At 41.8% G+C, this 26,464-nt stretch overlaps 1 protein-coding gene across 4 annotated transcripts in view; it reads right to left on the bottom strand.

The window, feature by feature from the left end:
* The window catches only part of kif21b (kinesin family member 21B), a 67,242-nt gene extending 40,778 nt beyond the window's left edge, over window positions 1-26,464 (bottom strand). For all 4 annotated transcript variants that reach the window (XM_029431193.1, XM_029431196.1, XM_029431195.1 and 1 more), the window contains exon 1: window positions 26,084-26,464. In XM_029431193.1, coding sequence (XP_029287053.1) covers window positions 26,084-26,124 — 41 coding nt within the window. In that variant the 5' untranslated portion in view covers window positions 26,125-26,464. The remainder of the gene's footprint in view (window positions 1-26,083) is intronic.

Raw genomic sequence — 26,464 nt, 5'->3', positions numbered from 1 at the left:
AAAGGCTTTATATAAACGTTTTTATATGAACCATCAATTTGATTGACTGGTAGAGGAAAGTGGATCAGAGTATGGTGTGTGACTACTTTATAGTGGAACCAAACCGAGATCTGTAACAGCCCTGAGGACAAAGCTCACACATTAACAACAACACTTGAGTTTCTGCTGTTCATTTAAAAAGTCAGAAAGGAAACAAGTAATGAGGCATGAAAAGGACAGTTCTGAGAAACACTAGTTCAAGTTAGGCCACTGAAGATGACGTGGCAGACTTTGGCTGATAAGTCATCATCGGCTGTTAATCCTGCTGCTCAGGACTCAGCTGGGCTTTGTATCCTGACAGGTAGTTCATTGCAGTTAATTGCTTTCACCTGACACTCTAGTTTTAAAATAATCCCTGATTAGATGAGTCTGAAGGAAAGCCGCGACGCCGCCTGAACATCTTTGAACTCAGTGACAGAATGAGGGGCGAGTATTTAAATTTGGGATGTTTAACTTAACTTTTTGCCGGCATAAAGACGGAAAGCCTCGCAGGCACAACTTCTGATTAAAGGAGATGTGGCCGTTAAAGAAATAACACTGTTTACGGGATTCTGCCGCAGTGCTGATTAATTGTGAAAAAACATTGTAGAGAAAACTTAAGTACACGCAATGTACATAAAACAGGAGATCCGTCACACTGTTAATCTTGGGCTTTCAGAGGTACAATGCGGACACAGTGGGGAGGTAATCACTTTAAGCTGCGGAAAAAGCCCTGAGCCAGCAGTATCGACGCACTGGGTCCACCTCTACACATGCTAAACCCCCCGGGTTCAATCTTCAGGGGATGCAAATCAACTCCCCCGCACACTGAGACCGCACCGCAGACTCCCTATGGGATGCTACAAACAAAGACACACACACTGTATAGAGTCATAAAAAAACAAGATAGATCCCCAACCACATACAGCAGCTGTAGAGTTAGTGGGCACATCACAAAGACACACAGTAACTCCAGAAACAAATACTGTACACAGTACAAAAACAACCTACTGTACTATCTTCAGTTCACACATGGTTCCTCTCAAGCGTGCATTAAGAACCACACCTACCGCTAACACAACAATCCTTTCACCACAAGTCGTTATGTTGCTGCAGAAACACACACACAGCTGATAACAGCATTTTTTGGTCTCTCTTTCAGGCCTTGAGGCATCATTGAAGAGGGTCTTCCAGAAAGGCATTAAAGACATTAGAATAGTCCAATTCAGCAGCAGCATGCTACCCCCGACCAACTTATAATAGACAGTGTGACATAGAAAGCAGCTTGCAGACAGATGAGTCCCTTGTTATTGGAGGAGACCTTGACACCGAGGTTAATATATCTAAAACCACAGATCCCACACGAGTGCTGTTTAAGCCAATTATTAACATAAAGTGGATATGACAGGAGGAGGAGTGCATTGGCTCTGCACAATGGACTTATCTGAAGACGAACTGTGTGTGTGTGTGTGTGTGTGTGTGTGTGTGTGTGTGTGTGTGTGTGTGTGTGTGTGTGTGTGTGTGTGTGTGTGTGTGTCTGTGTGTGTGTGCAGCAGCTGTATCGTAAAAAGGTTTGAAGGTCATTCTTCACTCCTTTTCTCTGCTTACTCTCAATTCTGTCAGTCTTTTGTGGTCAATATTTATAGGTCAGAAGTGTCAGGTGCAACACTTGACAGCTGACATTTGAAAGAAAGAAAGAAAGAAAGAAAGAAAGAAAGAAAAAAAGAAAGAAAGAAAGAAAGAAAGAAAGAAAGAAAGAAATATAGTACATACAGTATGTGGACTACAGTATGGCTTGGTAATTGTTTTTATATATATATATATATATATATATATATATATATAGAGAGAGAGAGAGAGAGAGAGAGAGAGAGAGAGAGAGAGAGAGAGAGAGAGAGAGAGAAATGTTGAGTATCATTAGTACATCCATTTACTAAGAATCTTTTTGAGACACATTTTGCAACCAACTGTCCTTCCTACATTAAGCTAATTACCTTTTCATCATCTCTTAGAGTAAAAATGTACATCCCAGCAATACTGTTTCTGTCTCTACATCGCCTTGTCTCACATTGGCCACTGACTGACTTGCTGGTGGGCAGCCACGGCAGGATCGCTCTCTGCTGTCAAATCTCTGACACAGAGCAGAACCTTTGGTCTTTGCCCATTTAGAAGGTCTACGTAGCAGTTTGGTTTTCAGTTTTTGTTTGTAAAAGAATCATACTGTGTACATACTTTGGTGACATGTAGTGCTCTCAGAGGGCTTTGTACCAATGTGCCACATTTAAACTATAAAGAAACAAATAGTGCTTGTGCTGATTAGCTGATCGACAAAAACATTATTCCACAACTATTTTGATAATTGCTTGATCATTTAATTTATCAATCAATGTGTTCTCTTGTCACTGTACATTTAATAATGATCTTTGTGGACAATAAGTCAGACAAACCAAGACATCTAAGGAAGGTCTAATCAACTGTTTCACAATTTTCTGTCTGACATTTCATCAACTGAGGGTTAACAAGGTCTATCTGACAAATTGGACAAATTTGAGGTCTATGTCTCAAACGGCTTTAAAGTTAACAGGGTCTATCTGCATCACTAATTTATGCAGATTTTGTATATATTTGCTGCGTCAGTGAGATCTGCAAAGGTCTATCTCCACATGTTCAAGCATAATTTTAGTATCACAAAGGTCTATCTGCTGACAACCAATAGCAGGGCGGGAAATGAATCACGTGATCATTTTAAGCACAGAAATAACTTATTCAAAACGTTTTGCTGCCAACTGTTTTATATGTATGTAATCTAGTAGATAGTAGTTCAAGTTAAGATCTTTAGTAGTTTAATAAAAACTCTTAAAAATTCAGATTTATTAGCAAATATAATCTTCACTTTTAAGTTTCCTGCCACGTGGAACGTGTGTAAACATTTTTAGAGCTTAAAATGAAGCTATGTTGCATAAAATACAGTTGAGGGTTACATTTTAAATTTTCGGGTGGGGAAATGTCAGATAGACCCAAAACTCGTCAAAGTGCAGATAGACCTTGATAACCCTCAGTTGACGATTTTTCTACATTAAACAATTAATTGATGAAAAACATAGAAGATAATGAAAGTAATCGTTGGCTGGTGCCCTAAATATTCTATGATAAAGATGTGTCTAGATTGAAGGTTATACATGCTTCTTCTGAGTGACTTTATCACAGAGGAGTAAACATTCCCAAGACAAGTATGGCTGAATTCAGGAAAAGCCTTGACAAGCTCGGCATCAGACGAGAATAGACAAACACACAACAAAGAGTCACAAAAACAACAATGACAGCCCGTCAGTGATCCATGGAGAGAAGATATGGGACAGCTATAAATAATCAATTCACACACACACACACACACACACACACACACACACACACACACACACACACACACACACACACACACACACGCCAGCTGTACCAACAAAAGATGGGATCCATAACATTGATCTGAACAGCAAACCTCACACACACCTACACACCATACACACACAGAGAGATCAAGAGACTCACACCACACACTCACTAAAGAACATTTAGCTGCTAAATATAGCCCATAACACCGTGATTAAATGACTGTAAGAGACAGAGGCCTGGAGTGAAACAAAGAGAAGCAGATTGTGGATCCCTGATGCGGCAAATTAAGTAGTCTATATCTTCTCATCTTTGCACACTAATAGCAATTCTTTTTAAATACCCTGGAGACTAAACAGAGTCCTTGAAAAAAGCAACACACCTTTTTTTGTACTTGCGTTCTTTATATACGATGAATATATAGGTACGAACATTGTATCTACAGAAACTCATTATCCACAAGCTCTGAGGGAATTCAGTTATTACAATAATTATCAAACCCAACCGTGATAATTAGGACCAGACTCAACAAACATGCACACACAGTAATTACCATATCAAACCCTGATAGCTGCAAAAGTCATTGATGCGTGATTTGAGAGTGAAGTAATCTGCAACATAAGGGAGGCAGCGGACCTCTAAAAATGCTGAACACAGTCCTCGAGACCTTCCTGACATTTACAGCATCACTCGTCATCCTGCCTGACTTCCAATTTCTTCTCAGTGGACAAACAGATTCACATCAGAATGAGATTTAACAAGAAGAAGCATCAAACAGAAACTAAAAACAACCCCTGCCTCTGAAATCAGACCCGCAAGCATCTAATACGACAGCCAGCAAAGATCAGGACTTTACCTTTTAAAGGATTTTAAATTCTTACTGTCCTGTCCAAAGGCATGTGGAAGAAGTAAGTATCCCACCACTGCCACTAAATCAAATCAAATTATATTTGTAAAGCACATTTAAAAACATACGGTGAGGCTCATGGAGAGGATGCTGCCTCAGTGATACATCAAAACCAGACTGGCCCCATTGAGCAGAATGAGGCAACGGTGCAACTGCAATGGGACTACCATGTTACGCCCGGATCGGGTTAAGATGGTGTTACATTTGTGCTGCAAGCACAGGTAGTGGTGGCTTATGAGAGAAAAATATGGTCTGCAAGAAAAGAGCGGCGGGAAGCCTGCAAAATGTGCTGCTTGAGTGTTGGGATGAAATGTGTCTGTAGTAACAAGACGTGTCAAGTATTGAATGTTGGCGTCGATTGTGCTTGTGTTAAGGTAACATTAAACATTTGCATTGAGAGGTTTCATTTGATGAATTAATTATTCTGTTTAAAAAATATATATGATGATCTTGTATGGCATCATGTAAGATCCACTGTCATGTAATATTTCATCCGAAAAAGTCCCGATAACTAAGTTGTAGGAGAAAACATAACTAGCCCGTGTGTGTAACATCTTAAGTCACAAATTGATTTGAAAGAATATAATTAAAACGGAAAGTTATCTCGATAACTGTGATGTTACTAAAGTGTTTGTTCCAAGTGTCTTCCAATACTGTAAAAATCCTTTTTCAGATATGAAGGAAGCATTAGGACACAATTCTTTTCAATATGGACACACAACACACTATGAATACTAACAGAAATAAAGAGTGTAGTTTCCAGTTACCCCCTTCAGCTGGCACTTTAGGAGAGTCCAGTTTCCTTGGGAACCGCACACAGGGACTCCTAATGTTCAATGACTGCCTGTGTGCAGTAAAATATATAATGCTAGTGCTGCAAATTGCAAATTACAAAATGCTAATACCCCAATTATACAATAATCCTCATGTGAAACTTAACTGTTGACCAGCTATCCAATCACAATCCAGAAAATAGCCAGCACCAAATGCCAAGGCTGTTACCAACAAGCCTACAAGAGGATCAATAAAATCAGTCCGCTGTGATGGCTGCCCAGCGAGCGCCTGTGTGTGTGTGTGTGTGTGTGTGTGTGTGTGTGTGTGTGTGTGTGTGTACACTCAACCTTCAAAGAAGAGGCCAGTGATAGCCAAAGAGCTCATTTCCCTAATGTAAACACTCCAGTAAAGACACAGTACACACACACACACACACACACACACACACACACACACACACACACACACACACACACACACACACACACACACACACACACACACGTATAAACAGAGTTAATCGTATTCTCTTGAGCTGTGAGTGTTTCAGAGCTCTGTTGTCTCCCCTCTGGCACTGAGCCAGTGGAGGAAGCCAGCCGCTGCGTCCACATTTCCTTTAACACTCAACATCTACTCTCATCACGTTTCTCAATCAAGGAATATTCTATCTTTACCCCCTCCCTCTTATTTGTTATCTTTTTAGCTTTATTATTTTTATCCTGACACTCCTGCCTGTTTTGTAGCCCGCCTACAGTTTGTTGCCAGTGAAAACAAGACTATCAGGTCAAAATTCAAAATTGAATGGCAGAAGCAGCAGAGTGGCCTGTTCCATTTCCTCTTTCTCCTGATAACAACAGAGACTAATCGCTAATGTGGACTTTTCCTCTCCCTCTCTTTCTTTGAATCGATCAAATATCGCCTTTATCAAAGAGAAACGCATACATCATTCGGTGTGAGACTCAATGCATTGAGTCTGGTCCTTAACAACTGTTTAAAATGCAAACACACACCACCTGCTCCAATCACATAGCAGATACAATAACTGTTGACAGACGACTCAACAGTCAGTCTGCCATCCAGGACGGGTTGCCGACAGGTAGAGAATAAAAGCTCTACAGGTGACTAACTGTGCTGTAACGACACTGATCAGAGGTAAAGGATCGGTGATACAGTAGAAAACCGTGTTTGCAAAGTAAAGCCTATATTCTTCGTGTGCAATCATGTGACAAAACTGTGTAACGTATGCGTGCGACGCCATGTTGGATGATATACAAATCAAAAATGGCGTCTAAAGCGAACAACTACAACAATACAACTCCGACTTCTTCAAAGTATTTTGACTCTCTAGAGTCCTCTACAAAGGCAAGATTCCGAGAAAAAGTCAAAATTTGCAGCCTTGACCCGTACACGCTAAAGCCGTCTGATTATATTAAGGATTTAGATTCATTACCGCCGATTGAATATCCGGATATTGTGAACTATCTTGTGCTACAAATGTCGTGGGCAACCAACGCACAAATGAAGGCATACAAGAGCTTAGATGCTTATAATGTCTTTGTTTCTGGCTGGGTTGGTAGTCTTCTTACCAAACCACTGAAAGATGACAGGGTGCTTGTCCATGCCCGTGTAAATCACTCGCAAAGAGCTCGAGATACACCGCTCAAGCCGTGGTTTGTGAGTGAGAAGAGCGGCGATGTTATCCTCGCCAATGTAAATGTAAACATAGCTTTAGCATGAACTCTTATAATATAAAGTGGCCACACACACGGGTGAATTGTGCTTTTTCTTCTGTTAAATCCTCACGAGTTATGTTGCTAAACCAGCGTACGGCGTTCGGTAGACAGTAATTCATCCCTCTTTTGTGGATCGTTGTTTTTGATGATTGTAGGACATCTAAAGAAGCGTTTCTCTGGGTCACGAGTAGCGTTATTACAACAGTTATACACTACGCACAAGGTTGGCATTTTCTTTCAATCTTGGACGTTTAAATACAAAGAAAATTACGAAGCATTGCAGAAACTCACACGTGAACGGCCGCCGTCTTGGTTGTATATACATCCAACATGGTTGACTTCCGGGTTGGGAAATAAGCGTGACGTCACAGGCACACGATCTATAGGGAAGCTGTAAATTAAAATTGATTTTGTGTTTTTAGGATTGGGTTTTACGAAGTAGGGAGCGCACTGATCTCAAATCATCATCCAGGATCCTCTGCTTCATGAGGATCAAAGAGGCCGAACTCTCCTGAGAGATGTGACAGCAGCCACTGTCCCATATTTTACCTCTCAGTTCTGTTTTTTTTCCAAACAAAGCCAGACACACACTCATTGTTCTGATTCATGTCACATACATATGGATGTGTGAAGCCGATGAAAGCAATGAGGCAGAACTCTGTTTTGATGGGAGCCTGTCGCATACAAAAGATTGCTTTTTCAAAGCCAAATGCAGCGAACATAACAGCATCAAAAGCATTAAAGCTGAAACTTTTTTGGAAAGAGTGGTTTATAGAGACGAACCCACAGATAATTCCCACCCGACACTGCAGGCTCTCTAAGGTAAAAGTTTTACTGTCTTTTCAGCTTATTCCTTTGGTTTTTAAATGCCCGCAACTTTACTGTATTTGTTCAGTCTCAAAACTTAGCAACGTTCCCAGGTGCACAGGCCGCTGTTTTCAGTGACAAAGCTCTGATAAATATATGCACTGCCTGCTCAACAACAAACAGCAGACAATGCAACTAGCTGGTGAGCATATGGATCATTTAGCAGAACCAGATATTTCCAAAACAAAACTAAATGGATGGATATTGGATAAACACAAAACAGTAATAACTGCAGTAATAACTGGCTACAATAAGATTGTTTATTCTGATGCCCTGCTCCTCTTGTCTCCACATGTGCTGACGAAGTGGGAGGTGGTGACACTTAATATCCCTCTGTTGTCATCACACTCATTAATAACCTCTCTGCAGAGAGACAAGTGTAAAAGCTGTCATCGCATCCCCTGTCCTACTGTCGGCCTCTCTCCCACACCTCATTTCCTTTGTGTAATGAGTGTTGGTACTCATGGAGTGGCCACTGTCTCCTAAATACTGAACCAGCAGTATCCATTACACAATATTGGTGCAAAACAACGTTTACAGTGGAATAAGGTTTACAGGCAGGTAATGTCCTTTGTGTATTCATCATTACATAAATGGATGATAGTTTCATGTATTTATTATTAAGGCTGCAGTCACACAAAATCAGGCGATGCGGCAATTAGCCGCAGGGTTGTACAGCAGTGTGGGAGTGTCACTTCAATGGCCCGTTTGTGTGACGTCATGTTGTGAACTTTAACCACCCTTATGTATCCCAAGTGGACTTTATATTTGTTTTCCTTCAGATGTTTTTAATGATAATTTCCAAACAACACTTGAAGGCAACTTTATTCATTTCACAGCAGCTCAACAAGAAAGACAAAAGGGACTGTGACTTGTACTGGAGTTTGTAGCAGGAAACATGCTATCAAATATCCCACAGATCCAACGAGCATCCACGTATTCAGCTGTTACACCAACTCCTGGGCAGTTTGGGGTAAGTGCTTATGTTTCGTTTTTTTACCCTAACTTCCTTCTACCAATGTTTTTTTCTGCCCTCGTGCCTTCGCAGGGATGTTTACTGTTCTCTCACTGAGCCGCCGGTTACTCCGGCCACACCGTTGCAGAACATCTCCCTTAATGAACATGAGGACTTGAGTTTTTGCTGAACCGCATGATTCGGTGTGAATGCAGCCTCAGTCTTTCAGACACAGCCGGATAAGAACAAACACTTATTCATGTTCCACATAAATCTTGTTTTAATTATTCTTCTAAAAGAACTTTCTCAATGCTAAAAAGGTGTTACCATCTAATTCCAGGCCTGTCTGTGTCTGACGGTGGTAGTCAAGTAGTTTCCCGAACTGCTTCAGGATGCATCCCTGCTGACTTCTCCGCAGCTCCACCACACTGTCAGCTGATGGGGTGTTGGCTTCACAGACCACAGGCTCTATTTCTCATAAACCCTGGCAGCGCTTTGCCATGAAATAATGCACAAACACTTAACTGCAGTGGCCTCCATTCATCAAGCAAGTCACTGAAATTGATCTTAAAATGTACATGAATATAAATTGATTTTCTTGAACTTCTGCCAAATTTAAAACTGTGCATATATTGCAAATGGTAACAAACTACCAGTAACCAAATAAATAACTAATCCACAGTCATATTACACACATTAAAATCATGTTAATGTTACAGAGTCAGTGACAGACTTTTTAAGAGGAATACTCAAAGTTCCTCTTAATCTTTATTATGTTTAACCAAACACAAAGTAAGATGACATAAGTACTGTGTTTACAACCGGATACCAAATACAAGCCACACCTGAAATAAACTTAATACAATCAGTCTTGTAGTGTTATTTTCTGTGCAGAGCTGCCTTTCCTTCATGCAACCAAAACCAACAGTGATTACATAAACACAGCACAGTGTCTCCATCTGGTTCTGTTCTGTTTGCTTGTACCATACCTCCGATTAGAGCTTTGTCATTGTCAGAGTTCAGATTAGGATTAACCCAACTGGCTCAGCCGAGTGTGTGTGTGTGTGTGTGTGTGTGTGTGTGTGTGTGTGTGTGTGTGTGTGTGTGTGTGTGTGTGTGTGTGTGTGTGTGTGTGTGTGTGAGAGAGAGAACTAAAATAGTAAAATGTCAGTCTGACAAGCATTCGTAAAAGGTGGTACTGGCACACACACATTGAAAATGTGTCGTTTCCAAGTTAAGAACGAGTCCAACTGAACTAAACGTGTACTGTGTGTTTTCTGTCTTTGACTTGTCGACGTAACAAACCCAGCTGCGCTCTTATCACCGGTTTCTATGTGTCCCCATAGCAACCGGCTAAGATCCCTGAGCAGATACCCAGAAAGAAGTTTACCTCCCTTCAAACATATAGTCTGTTCTTATTGAAATGACACCCAATGTGGATACATGTATATTCACCAAGGAAAAGGAAGTTAAAGACAGAAAAATTATATAAATTATTATGCATTGTTGGGATGGGGGATGACATGCAGCAAATGTCCCTGGCCAAACAGAAACTTGACGTCCTGAACATCTTTAGGACTATAACAGATGTCTTTGGAAGTGTCCTGGCAACATGCGATAGCAACCTCTGTCACACTGTACACCTGGGTACAAACCTTCTGAAAAGCTGTGGAGGTGGAGCTGATTAACGCTCTTTGATCCTTTATCTTCCTGTTGCTCACACTGTATCTGCCTCTTTCTAGTTCAACTCTTAAAAGAGCTATACAAATAAAAAGACTGAGGGAACAAGAGAAAGAGGAAAATGAGAACAAGAACAGGAGAGCGAGGACAATATGGCAATTCATGAAGATTGTCGCATGTTTGACATGAAAGGCCCCGAGAACTCAGGAAATTGGCTTGGCCTATTTTGGGTTAGGAGCTCTGGTCATATCAGTGGCTGTGGGATGAAATGTGAGAGGCCCTGAGGTGCAGCGATTGATGAAGGGGAGGCAGACCAGTGGCTGCTAAGGTCAACACTGGAAGAAAAAACATTTAACCAAATGAGTAATAGAGCAGAATGGATGTGAAAATGGACATGTGCATAAAAGTCAATTGTAATCAAAGTAGATTGTTCAAAAGATTAGTTGAGTAAAACCCACAAAGGGCTTTTATCCAAGCTAATTTGTAACGTTGACGTTGATAGACATAAGAATGTCAATCTGCTTAATAACAAAATGCATCGAAAGTTCCTCTCCTAAACTGTGAATTGTTCTTATGTAAATGTATTTGCACACAACGTTAAATTGAAAAAAGAATAGTGATGCATTTTAAGTCAATGTCATCTTTCATAGAAAATAACTAGAGTCCACAGTCAAGCTAGCAGCAATGTGAGATTGTACTAGGGCACAGTGGTGCTAAATGCTAACAGGTATAATTCATACCATGTTCCCCATCTTAGTTTAGCGTGTTAGCATGCTAACATTAGCTAATAACAGCAAAGAAAGTACAGCTGAGGCTAATTGAAATGGCATTACCTTTTAAGGGTTTTGGTCATAAACCAAAGTATTCATTCATTTTGACCTGCAGATAAATTGAATGTGTGCAGCAAATTTCATAGCAATCCAACCAATAATTGTTGATATTTTGGTCTGGACCAAAGAGATTGACCAACAACAAGTACATATTTCTGGCATATTCTAGCTCATCTAACATTATTCATAATAAAAACGTACTTATCATATTACTTATATAGCTCACCGAATAAATGTATTCACAAACATCGTTAATATTCATGGGAAAATAGTGTTTTGTGTGCCAATTAGTCAATGCAGTTCTGTTGGCTGAGGAATTAAGATTGCTCAATCCCTCGCCTTAACGTAAATGCACTCAGCACTAATGAACATCTTCTCGTATCTTAAAGCTTTAATTAATTAAAGCCTATTTTACAAAGCCACACAGTAATACCAACCACCTCTATAAAACAGAAGCACAGTGCAGATGAAAGGCTCCGTTTATTTTTGAGCTACAGTAGGCATTTCTGTCCTGCTGCTACCCATTTAATCAGTCCTCCCATTGATTTCCTGGATCAGCCTGTCGTGATTCCGCACATAAACCCATCAACTGTCTCTCTCCCTCAAATCGACCTTCTCATCTCTCCATCTCTATCCATCACAATCCATCTAAGACACCTTTCCCTTAGCCTCATGCCATCCTCTTATAGTAATCAGTTAAGCATCTGTGCATGAGTATAACACGCTCTCCCATAATGGGTTATGGAAGCAGGCCATTCACTACAAAATATGTCTCTCGCTTCGGTCTCCAATCCTCTACATGGGCCCGACATCACAGTAGGCCAACAGGCTGGTAGCCAAACACACGCGCACACACAAACGCACATTCAGAAGCTTATGCTGGTCCAACACTAAGGGGATAGCAGAAATAAGCAATAGGCACCTGACTGTGCATTGTCCCTGACAAGGTAAGGTCACGTTAGCTATGAATTAAATAAGCTGACATCAAATAAAAGCGAATGAGGTGTGAGGAATGGCATTTAGCAAGTCTTGACCTCTGATTTAGGGAGACAGAATGCCAGGATAAAAAAAGAGATGAGTGGACACCAGGGTCCAGAGAGCAAATTGCTGGCTCAGGTGGGAGCACCGGAAGAGAAAGCACTAACGAGGAACACTTGGACAAAATGAGGCAGTGATGCATGAAGTAAATGGAGAGGAGAGCTGACTTGGTGTGGAATACGTAAATGAGAAAGCAAAGAAAGCAGCACACGCTAAAGGAACAGGAAGGGGGACAGCAGTCACAATAGGCTGGCGCTGGGTCAGCTGGCTTGCTCAGGTGGTGGCAGGCATACTCGGGGTGGACACCTTCTACCACTCCCATTTGGCGCCTGTCTTGCAATACTGACACACACGTGCCGAGTGTCCCAGGGCGCACCATGCCTGGTGCAGTGCGATAATAGTTGAATATCTTTAGTTTAAAATTTCCCATCCATTTAGAAGCTGTTCTGGGGCTTTCAGTCGTATCATGATCTTCATCAGCAGATGGTGTTTGCCCAGTTATCATGAAATTGTCGACGTTGGAATTTCCATTTCATCTGAGCAGTTTAAGGACTTCTCGTCCATGTTGGCATAAACAAAGTTTAAATATCTGGAGATTTGAAGTATTGGTAGGGCAAAGCAAGACATTTGATGACTCTTGGCTTTAGGAAATTCTGACATATTGTAGACCTGATGGCAAACATTAAATAGTTCCGTGTTCTCAAATGTGAGGATATATTATCATTATTGGGACAATATAAGCATTTTGAAATTGTGACCTTGGGCTCTGAGAAATTGATGGATACACTTTTGGATTCAGTGTAAAATGATTAATCAATATTGAAAGTAGAGGTTATTTGCAGCCCGACTCTACTGTTTAACCCACATCCTATGGACACAATAAAAAGTATCTCTACTGTAGCAGCACAAAGAAGGATCTCTCACACACACACACACACACACACACACACACACACACACACACACACACACACACACACACACACACACACACACACACACACACACACACACACACACACACACACACACACACACACACACACACAATCAATAGAGGATATTCTTTGCTTTCTGGATTACACTGAAAGGTATTTTCAAACACTCATCTGAAGTGCTAGTCTCTTCACTTCCACACTCAGAAATACAATAGATGCGAGCCACTGTTTATGGCCTTCATGTTAACCTTATCTATCGTGCTAACCTCACAGACTGGCGGCCCGAGGCACTGCTGCCGATTGGTAACAGGGCTCACATTTATTGTGCTCATTGGTTTGACTGGTTGTGTTAGCATACAGTGTCGCACGCTGGAGCACAAACGAGCGATCTGGTTCATCGACGTTAACATGAGCGCTTTCTTAACTGAGCCAGACTTCAAGGACAAAGTTGTCCTACATTGTATGGAAAGGGCTAGGCTGAATATTCCAGAAAGATCAACTCTGTCTTGATACACAACTGGGGCTTTGTTGCTTTCTTTTTGTCTGTTGTCCTTGAAATCGAAAAATGAATAGACATCCATGTCCCATGACAACAAACCAGCACATGAAAGATAAAATGGAGATTATAGTCATCGCTTCAGAGAAGGATCTGTGGGACACTTCAGGGTCTCAAATATCACATTTTTATGCCGATGGTATCAGGTAAAGTGGGACAGTGCTGCATGGCTAGGCATGCAACGGCAATACAACACAAAGTGGTGAACATCAGCTGTGAAAGATGTTGCCTGGGCTTTATCAACCGAGCCATCACAGTTTGCAGTTATTTACTGAGTGTATGTGCCCTCAGGCTTTTCACACAGACAAAGCACTCCGCATACTTAAAAGGTCTTTGATGCAAGTCTGAAATCGGTGTATGATACTATAATTCATTCATAATCCATAACAATTATAGTAATAACTGTGTAATAATAGAGGGATTATTTCATTTATTCGATCATCACAGCGTAAACTGCACCACTCAGTCAGAATTTATCACCACTGTCAAAGACTAGTAACCATCATTCAATTTCAGATGAGCATCTAGTCTCATTGTTACAAGGGCACATCAGTCCGCATCATCGGAGCTGATTCTGGGTCAATCCCCACCCCACTTGCCCATAGCCCACCTCACCCCCACATCCTCCCCCCTCGTCTGCTCTGTCTGCTGCTCCATGGGGGGAGGTGGAGGCACAAGAAAGAATCAAATTAGCTTCCTTTCCTACATTATCATGGCAGACGGCCTTGTCAAGGTCAGGAAGGTGCTAGCCAATTCATGCTCGATTCCAATTAACTTCAACAGTCTGAAAGAGGAAGTATCGGTTATTAAGATAACATTTGTTTTAGTCCATGGATACTGGATGCTTTTAGCCAAAGTGCTTCTTAGTACTATGGCTGTATAATGTTAGTATGGGCCACCATGTGAATACCTAGAATGTGGAGAGTGTTAGTGTGTGCTCGACTGACAGACTACAAACTATGTCGCAAAATTGATCCAGTGTGACACTAAATCATGGCAGTGGCACCGGGAGACCCAGTATGGAGTTCATAAAAAGATCAAAGACTAAAAGTGGCAATAAGAAGCAGTCCTTAATAAACACAAAGAGGCCAAAATGTGGTTTTGTTCACAACTTGCTTTTAATTATCCTTAAAACTAAAGCACATGTGAAGTTGATGTTTTCACATGTGAAATATGACATCTGTGCCTTTATCATGCAAATGTTTTCACATGGGAAACATCTCAAAACAACATATGTCTGTAACAAGTTTTTTCACACGTGAAATACCGTTTTGCATGCACCTCTATGTGTCCCTATATGTGAATTTAAACTGTGTTTAACGTGATATTACATGTGAAATGTGTTCACATGTGGGGTTTTGCATTTCTGCAAATATCTGAAAATCACACGGGCCAATATATGTAAATTATTCAAATGTGAAATTATGTTTCCACAAAAACACGGACACCTACTTCCGTACACATCCACAAAAAATACTAAGGATCATATCATGTTGTGGTATATCTTTCAAGAATATAAAAAATTGCATGTTAAACTTATACACAGCAGCCAAAACCTGTGGTTGTGTTAAGCTTTTTCATTCCCACACAGCGTACAACACACGCTGCTGAGCTGCAGACTGCTGCCGTGACTCTGCTTGTCTGTCTGCCTCCCTAGAGGGCTGGTTAATATTACCACCGGCCCAGCCTCCCCCTCTGTCAGACAACATTTAGCATGAGTGCTAATGTAGCCAACCAACACATCTGTCTTTCTGTAGGTATGTGAACTTAGCCAGGGGCTGAAGTCTTGCTTTTCTGTCAGGTACATGCACAAACACGTGTACGCTGCTTAAATGCAAAAAATCTTAATGAGGTTACGTGATATATATACAAATATTTTATGATCTTGGAATGATGATTATTAGTCTGATTGATAGTGAAGCAGACAAGATGATGAGCTGCAGCTACATTCGGCTAATGCTAGTTTTCCACCAAAAAGGAAAGATGTTTTAGGCTAGCTTATCCTGCTATTTACAAGTGCTTGTATGCTCATTAAAGACTCTTCCTAAATCAGAAGCTGATTCAACTGCTTATCAGTAGAATCACGTTATAGTGCTGACAGGTTGCTGATGTAAATGAACACTCACTGCCCAATATTGTTCGAAGGCTGTTTGATGTCATTTAGGCATCTTATTTGCTTCTTTGTTGCGCTGCAGCTACATGGTCAGCCTTGACACTGCCGGTCGGCAGAGTCTTACACTTTTCTATTCATCAATGTAAAACAAAAAAAGTCTTGTATTCATGTATATGACTTTTAAAAACAAGCAAGAGTGTCAACAAGACAAAGAGTCTACCGCCAGCTAAATGCTAACATCAGCGTGCTAACATGCTCATAATGATGATTTTAACATGCTGATGTTCAGCAGGTATAATGTTTATTGTGTTAGCCCTTAGTTTAGAGAAGTGTTACTCATTGCGCGGCTCGCCAAGCTTTAAGTGGTGGCTCGCATGGCAGTGGGCTAAATAAAGGGGTGATGGATATGATTATGGAGTCAATACAGATATTTCATAAAAACAAGCAGGGCTATTACATATAACCCATTAAAACACTGAAAGTGTCTGCTCTATTAGCCTACAAATAATACAAATAATTGATAAAAGATGCAAATATAGACCAGAAACAAGATATTCAAACTTGCTCGGCCGGAACACTGTTTTGGCGGTCTATCAGCGCTACAATGGTGAATGTGCTCTTGGATGGGTAGATACATGGTGGACTAGTATAGAAATAAATAAACGTAAGCTCATTAAAAATATGTTAACATAAGCATGCTTATGAATATGGACATTTGCTAAAAAATTATTTATATCGCTAAATTCGAACATTTAAATTGGAGGATACTACGACCAACCTGGCACTTCATACCTGCGTTAGCTTGGCTCCGGTTTACTCGTTTCACCATTACATGCTAGTTAGCCACGTGTTTCTACAGACGTGAAATGGATCAATTTCTTATTAAATAGTTTCACACCAGGTGAACAGAAACAAAGTGTGACAAACGAGGAACATTAATATTTGTCTTTGGAGCATCAAACCACAGCGGAGTCGAGAGGAAGATGCTGGAGATGTGGTTTGTGGACAGACAACAGGCTGCTCCCGTTAAAAAAGAAAGGTACGAGCCATACAAGACGAGCATAGGACATTTCAAGACAAGTGGAAAGAGGAATTGTTATTTGTCCTCCTTGAGTCGAACCCTTCGTGCTTAATGTGCAAACAGACCCGCTCTGGTTTCAAGAGAAGTCATTTGGAGCCGCATTTCTAAACGACGCATCCAAAATTCAACGAAACTTACCCACCTGGAAGAGAAATTAGTAAAAGAAAAAAAAGCAGCTTTCTTCTGTTTCTGGACAACACAGGCTCGTACACAGGACAACTAATACAGCTGAACGATTAACTGAGACATCTTTTGAGATTGCATGGATTTTGGCTCGGGCAAAAAAACCTTCTCAGGCTCAAATTGTGAAACACTGCTTTGTGGCTTCAGCAGAAATATTGTTTGCAGAGTTTGACAACATCATCCCAGTATTAAGATAATCCTGTTTTTATTGAATGTATTGGTTGGCTGCATTGCATATTGTATGTTCTGGGTGGGATGACAGAAAAAATAGTGAAGACCACTGGTTTAGAGTGTTAGCATGTACTAAACACAAAAGTGTGGCATATAGTTTTGCAGGTTTTTGGCCATAAACCAAAGTACTGGTCAAATTAAAGTAGATACATTTCAGTTCATCAGTTATTTTGTGACGAATTCAGCTGTTTTAAAGCCTTGTGCTGCTGCCATCTCACAAACAAAACAAACTCAGAGACACAAACTCCAGCCGTGATTAAGCTACTTAGTACTGAAGGTGATTATGGGCCAGCTGGTCACACACAAACACACACACACACACACACACACACACACAGTCTGGCACAAATCTAGAGGTCTTCACATCTTTTGTCTCGTCCTTAATATCTATTTTGCTGTTCAGATGGACAGAGAGAGAGAGAGAGAGAGAGAGAGAGAGAGAGAGAGAGAGAGAGAGGAAGAGAGAGAGAGAGAAACGCTGACCTGCTTACAGTGTGCAATGCTTCAGCAAACATTTCATAGGAACGGTGTGTGTTTGAGTGTATGTTTAAAGAGATAAAGTGATTAATAATTATACATTCCTCTTGTTTACGAGCAAGTCATGTTTTATTTCCAGTTCACATATTAAAAAAGCAGAAGAGAATATAATTTTAGATTGTTTCTAAAGAACATTCAACAGTATATAACGCAGTAAATAAACTCTATGCAGTCTAGACACAACACCTCCATCTCTGTCTCTTCCTCCCTCTGCAGGAATATGGCAAACACGTGCAGCTGAGCCCAAATTATTCATACACCCGATGCTCAGACGCACACACATGCGCTTGTACGCACACAGACACACGCTGATTGCATGTTTGGCTAAGAGCTCATATTTGCACGCTACAGTAGCCCTTTTGACAACAAAAGAGACACTTGCTCCTTTTCCACTACTGCCCTCACTCTGTCTCTTTAACCTCTTTGATTTTTCTTTCAATTTGTTGCATTGAATCACAGGAAGCATTGCTGTTTTCAAAGGAGGGAAAGCAGTTCATAAAACAAAGACGACATCAGAAATTTACTTTGTAAACCTCTTTCTTTCGCCCCTGCCTGTCTACCGTGCTCTCTAAAAATATAGCCTGTTCTTCATCCGCATTTACCCTCCAATTCCCCTCCCTTGCTCAGTGTGTCTTTATATGAATGTGTGTGTGCAAACTCAGCACAGAGCACAAAGACCTGCAGTGACATCAGACTCATTCACACTGTGTCCTCTGTCCGCGCTCACCCGAGAGGTGCTCTGTTTAAAGGGCCTCTGCTACGCCTCATCCCCCCCTCTCCCACACACCCACACACACACACACACACACACACACACACACACACACACACACACACACACACACACACACACACACACACACACACACACACACACACACACACACACACACACTTCTAAGATCACAACAATGTAAACACACAAATTGGTTATATGGTTTAGATAGATAGATACTTTATTCATCCCGAGGGAAATTTAGGAATTTATCAAATGCTGAAATGCTTAAGAATTCATAAATTATTTTTTGTGCTGACCACACAATCCATTAAAAAGGTTTTCTTGTGTCCGAGCAGCATGAATGATTATAGTTAGGACTTTTTTAAAGGCCAGCTCCAGCTGACATATGATGAGACCCTGATAACAGAAAAATGCAAATGTTGAGACTGAAGCGCCTTTCATTCCTTACTAAATTCAAATGGATGAATTCAAATAAATACAGATCTGTGTGTGTGTGTGTGTGTGTGTGTGTGTGTGTGTGTGTGTGTGTGTGTGTGTGTGTGTGTGTGTGTGTGTGTGTGTGTGTGCGTGCGTGCGCGAGTGTGCTGGTGACATTCCAGCATTTCGGTCACAGTTTCACGCTGTATTTTGCTCACAGTGCAGACGAGGTTAATAAAAGAAACAATAAAACATTTAGAGGGAAGTTTTAGATGACGTGTCGTCAATAGAGAACACGGTTAGCACACCCGGGATCAATGTGTTTTCCATTTTTGAGTCAGGCCTTCTTTTTGTCTTTAAAGAGCAGAATTGTTTTTGTTTTTTTATACAGTTGGAATTCTATCAAGCTATCATCGAGCTATCAAGCTCCTCTCCAGTGGAACCAGCTTCCAGTTTGTGTTCGGGAGGCAGACACACTCTCCACATTTAAGAGCAGGCTAAAGACTTTCCTTTTTGATAAAGCTTATAGTTAGGGCTGGCTCAGGATTTCCCTGGATCAGCCCCTAGTTATGCTGCTAAAGTGAGCACCAACTCCACAAGGGCTGCCATATTGGATTTCTTCTCTACGTGTTTACATTGTATTTGGCTAGTTTTTAGTGTGTAATCATCGCTATTAGTTATGGGATTTGGACACCGGAATTGTGTGGTGAAAGGATGTTCGAGCAGTGGGAAAAAAGCTAAATAAATGGGCAGAATCTCATTGTGAGCTTCACGTTTGCAAAAATTGCGACTGCAAGCCCCCGTTCGAACTATTTCCATTTCCAACCGCACTAAAGAACAAAGACAGAAGGCTAGCATGGACCAAAGCTGTAAAGAGACAGGATTACAATGGGAAGTCTTGGGGGGCCAAGAAATCTTCGCGGATTTGCAGTGAGCATTTCATGCGAGGAAAACCAACAAATGAATTCCCTGATCCTGAACTCGACCTGGGGTATGTAGTCTATCTACTTGGTTTATATATTGACAAATGTACTTTCTATATATTGAGTTTTATAATAATTAACAAACACAAGTTAGGTATATATTTATAATATCTTACCCTGCAACACAACTGCAATAAGCACTTATGATATCTCCAGTTTTCTTGACTGTGCAGATCCATGCCGAATGTGGCGTTTGGGAAATTTTCATTGAATTTAACATTTTGCTTTCAAAAAGCAATACTCAGAATTGAAAGATATTTGTTTCAACCAACCAGAGTCAAACAGTCTAAATGCTTTGTCTTCTTTGTATTCGTTCAAAGTTTGTTTATGAAACTCGACATCGTTCCCTGGGTGGTCAGACATTAAAAATAATGTTATATCGCTGAGGTATATCAGCGGTCAAGAAGTCATGCTGTTGTTTTCATTGACCCAGCCATCCTGCAGTGTCAAGGGATCAGGCACTGAAACGCCACTCGGCATAACCAAAAGCTTAGTCTTTTCTTTTTCTGTGATTGAAAGTCTTTCGTTAGCTGTTGGTTGCTCCTCAATGCCCATCTCTGATGCAGCAAACACCCTGGCAATAAGCTCGAGTTTTGTTCCTGAAACCTTTAAATTCTGCTTGCGGCAAAATACTTTCAAAGCTTCGACTTTCCACATCTGAACCTCATCATAAGAAAGGAGTTCAGAACTCATTGTAGAGTAGTAGGGTTGTTTACAACACGCTTGAAGAACAAGCTAAATACAATGTAAACACGTAGAGAAGAAATCCAATATGGCGGCCCTTGTGGAGTTGGTGCTCACTTTTCTAGTCTTGCCACCCCAGCATGCATTGCGATTCCACCGGAAGCTCGAAACTCCGATTCCGTCTATAGGCTTAGACTGCCGGGGGACACCTCCCTGCTCTCTCCCTGCTCTCTTCCTTCTCTTCCTCTCTCCTCCTCTCCCTCTCTTCTTCTCCCTCTCTATCTGTATGCATCCGGATGCATTTATGTAAATGTATGTTACTAACACATCATCCGGGGTATCATCCCCGGAGTGGAGTTTCTGTCTCTCATGTGGCAGGTTGCCACTGATAAAGTTTACGTCAGGATCAGGAATCGTGGCTGCGCCTGCTGACCTGGTCCTGCTGGACACCGGGAAGCCTTTTTGACATTTTCCCGGATTCATCCAAACTTTCTCTTTTTTCAACACAACATCATTTTCTGTCAAATATTGTATTTGTACTATGTTGTTTATCCTGTACACACGACATCTATTGCACGTCTGTCCGTCCTGGGAGAGGGATCCCTCCTCAGTTGCTCTCCCTGAGGTTTCTTCCATTTTTCCCCCTTTAATTATGGGGTTTCTTTTAGGACGTTTTTCCTTGTGCGATGCGAGGGTCTAAGGACAGAGGGTGTCGTAACCTGTACAATCTGTAAAGCACACTGAGACAAATGTGTAATTTGTGATATTGGGCTATACAAATAAATTTGATTTGATTTGATTGATGCTCTCATTCAGGCTACAGAGCAGAAGACTGATTCCTAGAAAGTTATTTTTTTTCTAGGAAAGTTTTCTCAGTTTGCCGTTCTCACTGATGATCAAGTCTTAACTGAATCGTGTCAACAGGCTCATCAGCAGTTCACAACGCAGGAAGTGAGCAGGAAGTGTGGATAGTCCAGCGGTAGCCTCACAGGAAGTCATTCTGCAACAGCAGCAAACCATTTGGGTTTGCTGATGCACTTAACATGTTTATCAACAGACCAGTAGATCAACTCATTTTAATGCCAAAGCCTGGGCTAAGTCCCTTATGTTTCTGGTGTATTGGTTTAAATATACAATACATTCCACCCATCAGGATCTCTTCCCTGATAGTCAGGCTATTATCAGAAACACAATCAAATAGATCTATTATACAACTGTCATCAGAGGTGTCATTAAGAGTCGTTGTGTTATTGTTTGGAAACCAGGATTAACGTTTGTACCTCGGCAACCTCGATAACTTCTTTGTGCTGAAGGGTTTTTTCTCCTCCTTGCTCCCAATCTGCTTGTAAAGCCCCTGAGCCTGTATAGCCTGATTATGCAATAGTTACTATAGGTGATGAACAAAACACCCAGTATTATTCTTTTTAAGCCGATTACTGTCACAAAATGTTCTGACTCTTGCCTTCTCATCGCTATGTCATTTTTAAACAGGATGTTCCTACCAACAGGTTTCTTTCCTCTACACTGCATATAGTACGTACTGTACACTCAATGCTGAGCCATTGGCACAGGCAGCTTCTTTAGCACTCTTGCCACAAAAGACATTCACACAAAACTGTTGAGTCGAACAGGTTTGAAGGGCAACAAAAAAAAAAAACATGTGACCAGTAGGCCAGCGTGAGGAGGAAGTGATGCACAGCTGTGGACGGCCAACTTGGGTGTGTGCTCTGTCATGTTTCCTGCTCTTCTTCCCCCGGTTGAGGCCAATTCGCTGATTAGAAAACAACTTCAGTAGTGATTCGTATCAAGCACAGGCGCTTTCACTTTTCCTAGTACGATGACTGTAAATCTGCAGCAAGCCAATCAATGGGGGGATAAATGTTGAGCCCAAATGTAAGAATGCACTGGTGAGGAGATTACATTGCAGCACTACCCTGTGACTATTACTGCCTGATACACAAAAACACATTTCCCAACAGAGTCCAGCCATTTTAAAGGGAACCCCCTGGAGAGGTGTGTAACCCAGACAGGGCCTGTGTGGTAAACTGTTAACACACACAGGAAACAGGCGAGACTAGTAGCCTACACAGGACACGTCCTACAACGAAAAAACTCCCATTTAAAGCCTTTGTGTATCAGCTGTGAGGGGCCCCTTCCGCAGTTCTACTTTGTTTTGAAGCCAGTGTTTTGGTCATGGGGTGGCAAAAGTCTGCAGATCTTTTTGGGATTTATGAAAAACTTTTTTCTGCAAATAACTATTGTTGGACTGGTTTATCAACACGTCAGCAGAAGACCAAAGAGATAAAAGCTCATCTTTTTCCCATTTAAGGGGCTTTAAGCTAAAACTGTCTGCGTCATAACTGTCCACAAAACCCTGGTCCTCCACCTGTGGGCTCTGAAAGAACACAGGATATTGAGTGCTCTTTTTGCAGAAGATCACTCTTTCGTTCAGCGTCACCACTGTCACAACCATGAACCACAAATGCATGAAACACTAATTTCTTGGTGATTCCTCAGGTTCTTTTTTCTGCAACAGATCTTGAATAAAAAAGAGATGAAAAGTCTTGAGGAAGAGTCTGTTAAAGTGAGAACATTGAGCACCAATCACGGGGTCAAACACCATAACGGCATTAAACAGATGTGTCTCTGTGTCTATTTATACACCGCTATGGTGGCTGACTTAGCACTTTGGTGGAAGATTTGAGTCGCTCACTGATCTGAAAGGAGTAAGTGGCAGAGCAGCAGGAAGAGAAACTGCAAGAGAGAGATCGATATGCAAACGGTGATTTACACACTGCTCATAACTCTCATGTCAAGGTACACCTAACATACATGCAGCCAAACAAAAGCTGAATTATAGACATTTATAGCAGCACAGGCACGCTCATAGCAAGCCCGAACATAAAGCTTTCAAGCTAGGGGAAATGCAGCACTTAAGGTAAGACCAACGTAAGACCAACGATACGAGGAGGAACCCTCGAGGTGAAGAGAAATGGTGCGCATGTCTTAATACAATTGTGTGTGGGGGTTCAAATGGATGAGACTCAGGAAATGTAAGAGCCTTAGAGACCATTTGCATCAGACTAAGCTTTTACTTTTAACTGAAGGCAGCTGTATGAAGATGAAACAGCCAAGCCAGAAGCAATTTAACGACGGCCACTTAGTAGGAAGTTACATTACATGCGTCTCATCATGTTCGACTTGACTGCAGAATCATTGACCTAAGTGTGTGTGTGTGTGTGTGTGTGTGTGTGTGTGTGTGTGTGTGTGTGTGTGTGTGTGTGTGTGTGTGTGTTTGTTTCATATCCACATCCAATTCTCAGACAGTCAAGTCTGAATACAGGATTGTAGGTCATGTCACTGGTTATATGGCCATTGTTTAGGGAAGGCAGTGCAGACATTCAGGAAATGGATGCTGGCGACTCAGACTGTGTGTGTGAGTATGTGTGTGTGTCTGTATGTGTCTGTGTGTCTGTGTGTGTTAGTTGGCCCTCAAGACAACCTCATTGCCCTCCAAAGCATACTCACACATGCACACACAAACACAGTCCCAAGCGTTTTGCCTGGGGCTGCACAACATGGGAGCAATTAAACACCATCTTCTCTTATCAGCAGTCGACTTTCTCAGCGAAGAAAGAAAAAAAGACGCTTGGCGGTCGTTGGGAAAACCGTGGTTTATACGGCAGGAAGTTATCCTTCTCCGTGTGTTTATTTGTGGGCTTTCCATTTCCTGTTAAACACACAGATGCTTTTGGTGGCACTCACAGGCTACATAAATACACACACAGATCACATGATGAAAAGGAGCAGCGCTAGCTCGCCCACCAGCGTAGATATGTAATTACACAAACTCTGTTAAATTACAATGTGAAGTTTGTGCTAATAAAACTCATTTAAAAAGGTGTGATTATAATGCATTCTGTGTTGATTTCCCCCTCTTTTGCGGAGTTTGACAATATGCTTAAATGCTGATGATCATGTCAATATTGCATCACCAAAAAAAGATGGAGACAGCTTTACACATGTGCACATGTACGTGTGGTGTGTGTAGCGAAATTTGTCACCTTCACTCATTCAGTTACACTCACACAACAAGCCTCTGTTTTCCAGACTTCAATCAATAACTTGAGCAGCAGCCACCAGCTGTCTAAGCGGCTTCTCTTTTCACCTTTTCTCTTTGCCAACACCCCACCCCTCACTTCCTGTTACAGTTGTCGCTGTGAACAAGCACAACAGGAGATTCTATCAGTGGCTGATTGACATGTGACTCTGAAACCTCCCCTGGGGAAATGGGGCCATCGGTTGTAAGGTTCATTCTAGAAGGTTGCTCTAATGGCCCGACCCCCATCCTCAACCCGTACTAGCCAATCCATCAATGGTTCCCAAACTGAGGTTGGAAAACCACAAGGGGTCCTTGATGAAGAATAGTTACATTTTGCTGTTACTTTGTTGCAGTTGCTTCACATGCAAAATAAGAGAGGGTGGATGCCTATTTTCTCTTAATCTTCTTATAAAAGGACTCTCAGTATGACCAATTGGGATTCATTAGCTGATGTGACCGACTCTGGGAGGGTGTGAGTTAAAGACCACCGCCTCAGCTCCACTCTGCAAAATGAGCATGATTGCAGAAGCAAGCCCAATCCCGCTCAAGTCATGAGTTTTAGAGGCACCCAGTGCCAGCACATGCACATTTATGTGATCTCTCTCAATCTGCATTTAGTCTTGGCACGCACAATTGATGGGCTGCTAATATCTACGGATACAAATCCAAAAAGCTGCTCTGTTGCCCGAGCTTCTGGGTGCATTTCCAACAAAGGCAGCGAATGACACAGCTCTGAAGGAGAGCATCTCTTTGTGCTTGATTCATTTGAAGGCAGGATTTTTTTTTTAAACACCACGAGCCTCTGCTTTTCAAACCTGGTTGTGGAGCTAACTGAGCCATACGCATGCAACGTGCTCACTATACGTTATGATAAGGTGAGACTGCAAGTAGTTGCCTGTGAGAATAATAAATCAAAAATTGGTTTGAGGAGAAACGCCCATTCTCCTCCCTGCACCTGGCTGCAGCTGTCCTTGTCACTCCACCCAATGTTAAATCATGAATGCAAGCCGCTGCTTCACATAAAACAGACCAATGCTGTGGAGAACTTATGCCCCCCCAAATATGAAAACAATCATATGGAGATAGCGTGGTGCTGGCACATGCTTTGCCTGATCAATTCTGTGCTGAGAACCACCCATATAGATTACAAAACAAGGTGCTCTTTTCTGTAGCTGTATCCCACAATAAGCAAAGACAGGAAGGAGTGTAAGTAGTGAAATAAGACTATAGGTGTGCAGGATGCATTTAATTGATCGCCAGGAGGCACAGACACAATGTGATCCTCTAAAGTCTGCAGATTTCCAGCAGACAGACGTCGGAGGCTTACCTCAAAGCAACCTTCACACAGCAGTCGCCCATGCTCGCCATTGTCGCTTTTAAGGTTCGCCGATGGGATGTGGAGTATTTTGGCTATGTTGGGTTTTCAGCGTGTGCAAACCGCGCGGTGCTGCGGCGGCGCTGGACGTCTCAGGTCAGCGGGAGCAGCCGTCAAGACCTGCCGGCGGTGAGCTGCCTCACCGGGACTCCTCCTGTCTTATTCTCCTCCGCTGTGGCGGTCATTTCTGGCTCACTGGTGTTTGTCATATCGCAGTTTAGCCCGCTTTGTTTGTCTTTCCGTGTTCTGTCTTGTCTCAGTCGCTACATCCTGTTAAAAGTGCGTATGAGCGAAGCACATGAGCGCTCCTCAGAAACCGCTCCGAGAGAGACG

This window comes from Cottoperca gobio, chromosome 5 (assembly GCF_900634415.1).
Source record: "Cottoperca gobio chromosome 5, fCotGob3.1, whole genome shotgun sequence".
Taxonomy (NCBI): Eukaryota; Metazoa; Chordata; class Actinopteri; order Perciformes; family Bovichtidae; genus Cottoperca; species Cottoperca gobio.
Note: the sequence above shows the minus strand (reverse complement) of the source record. Positions and strands in the feature narration are given on the sequence as shown.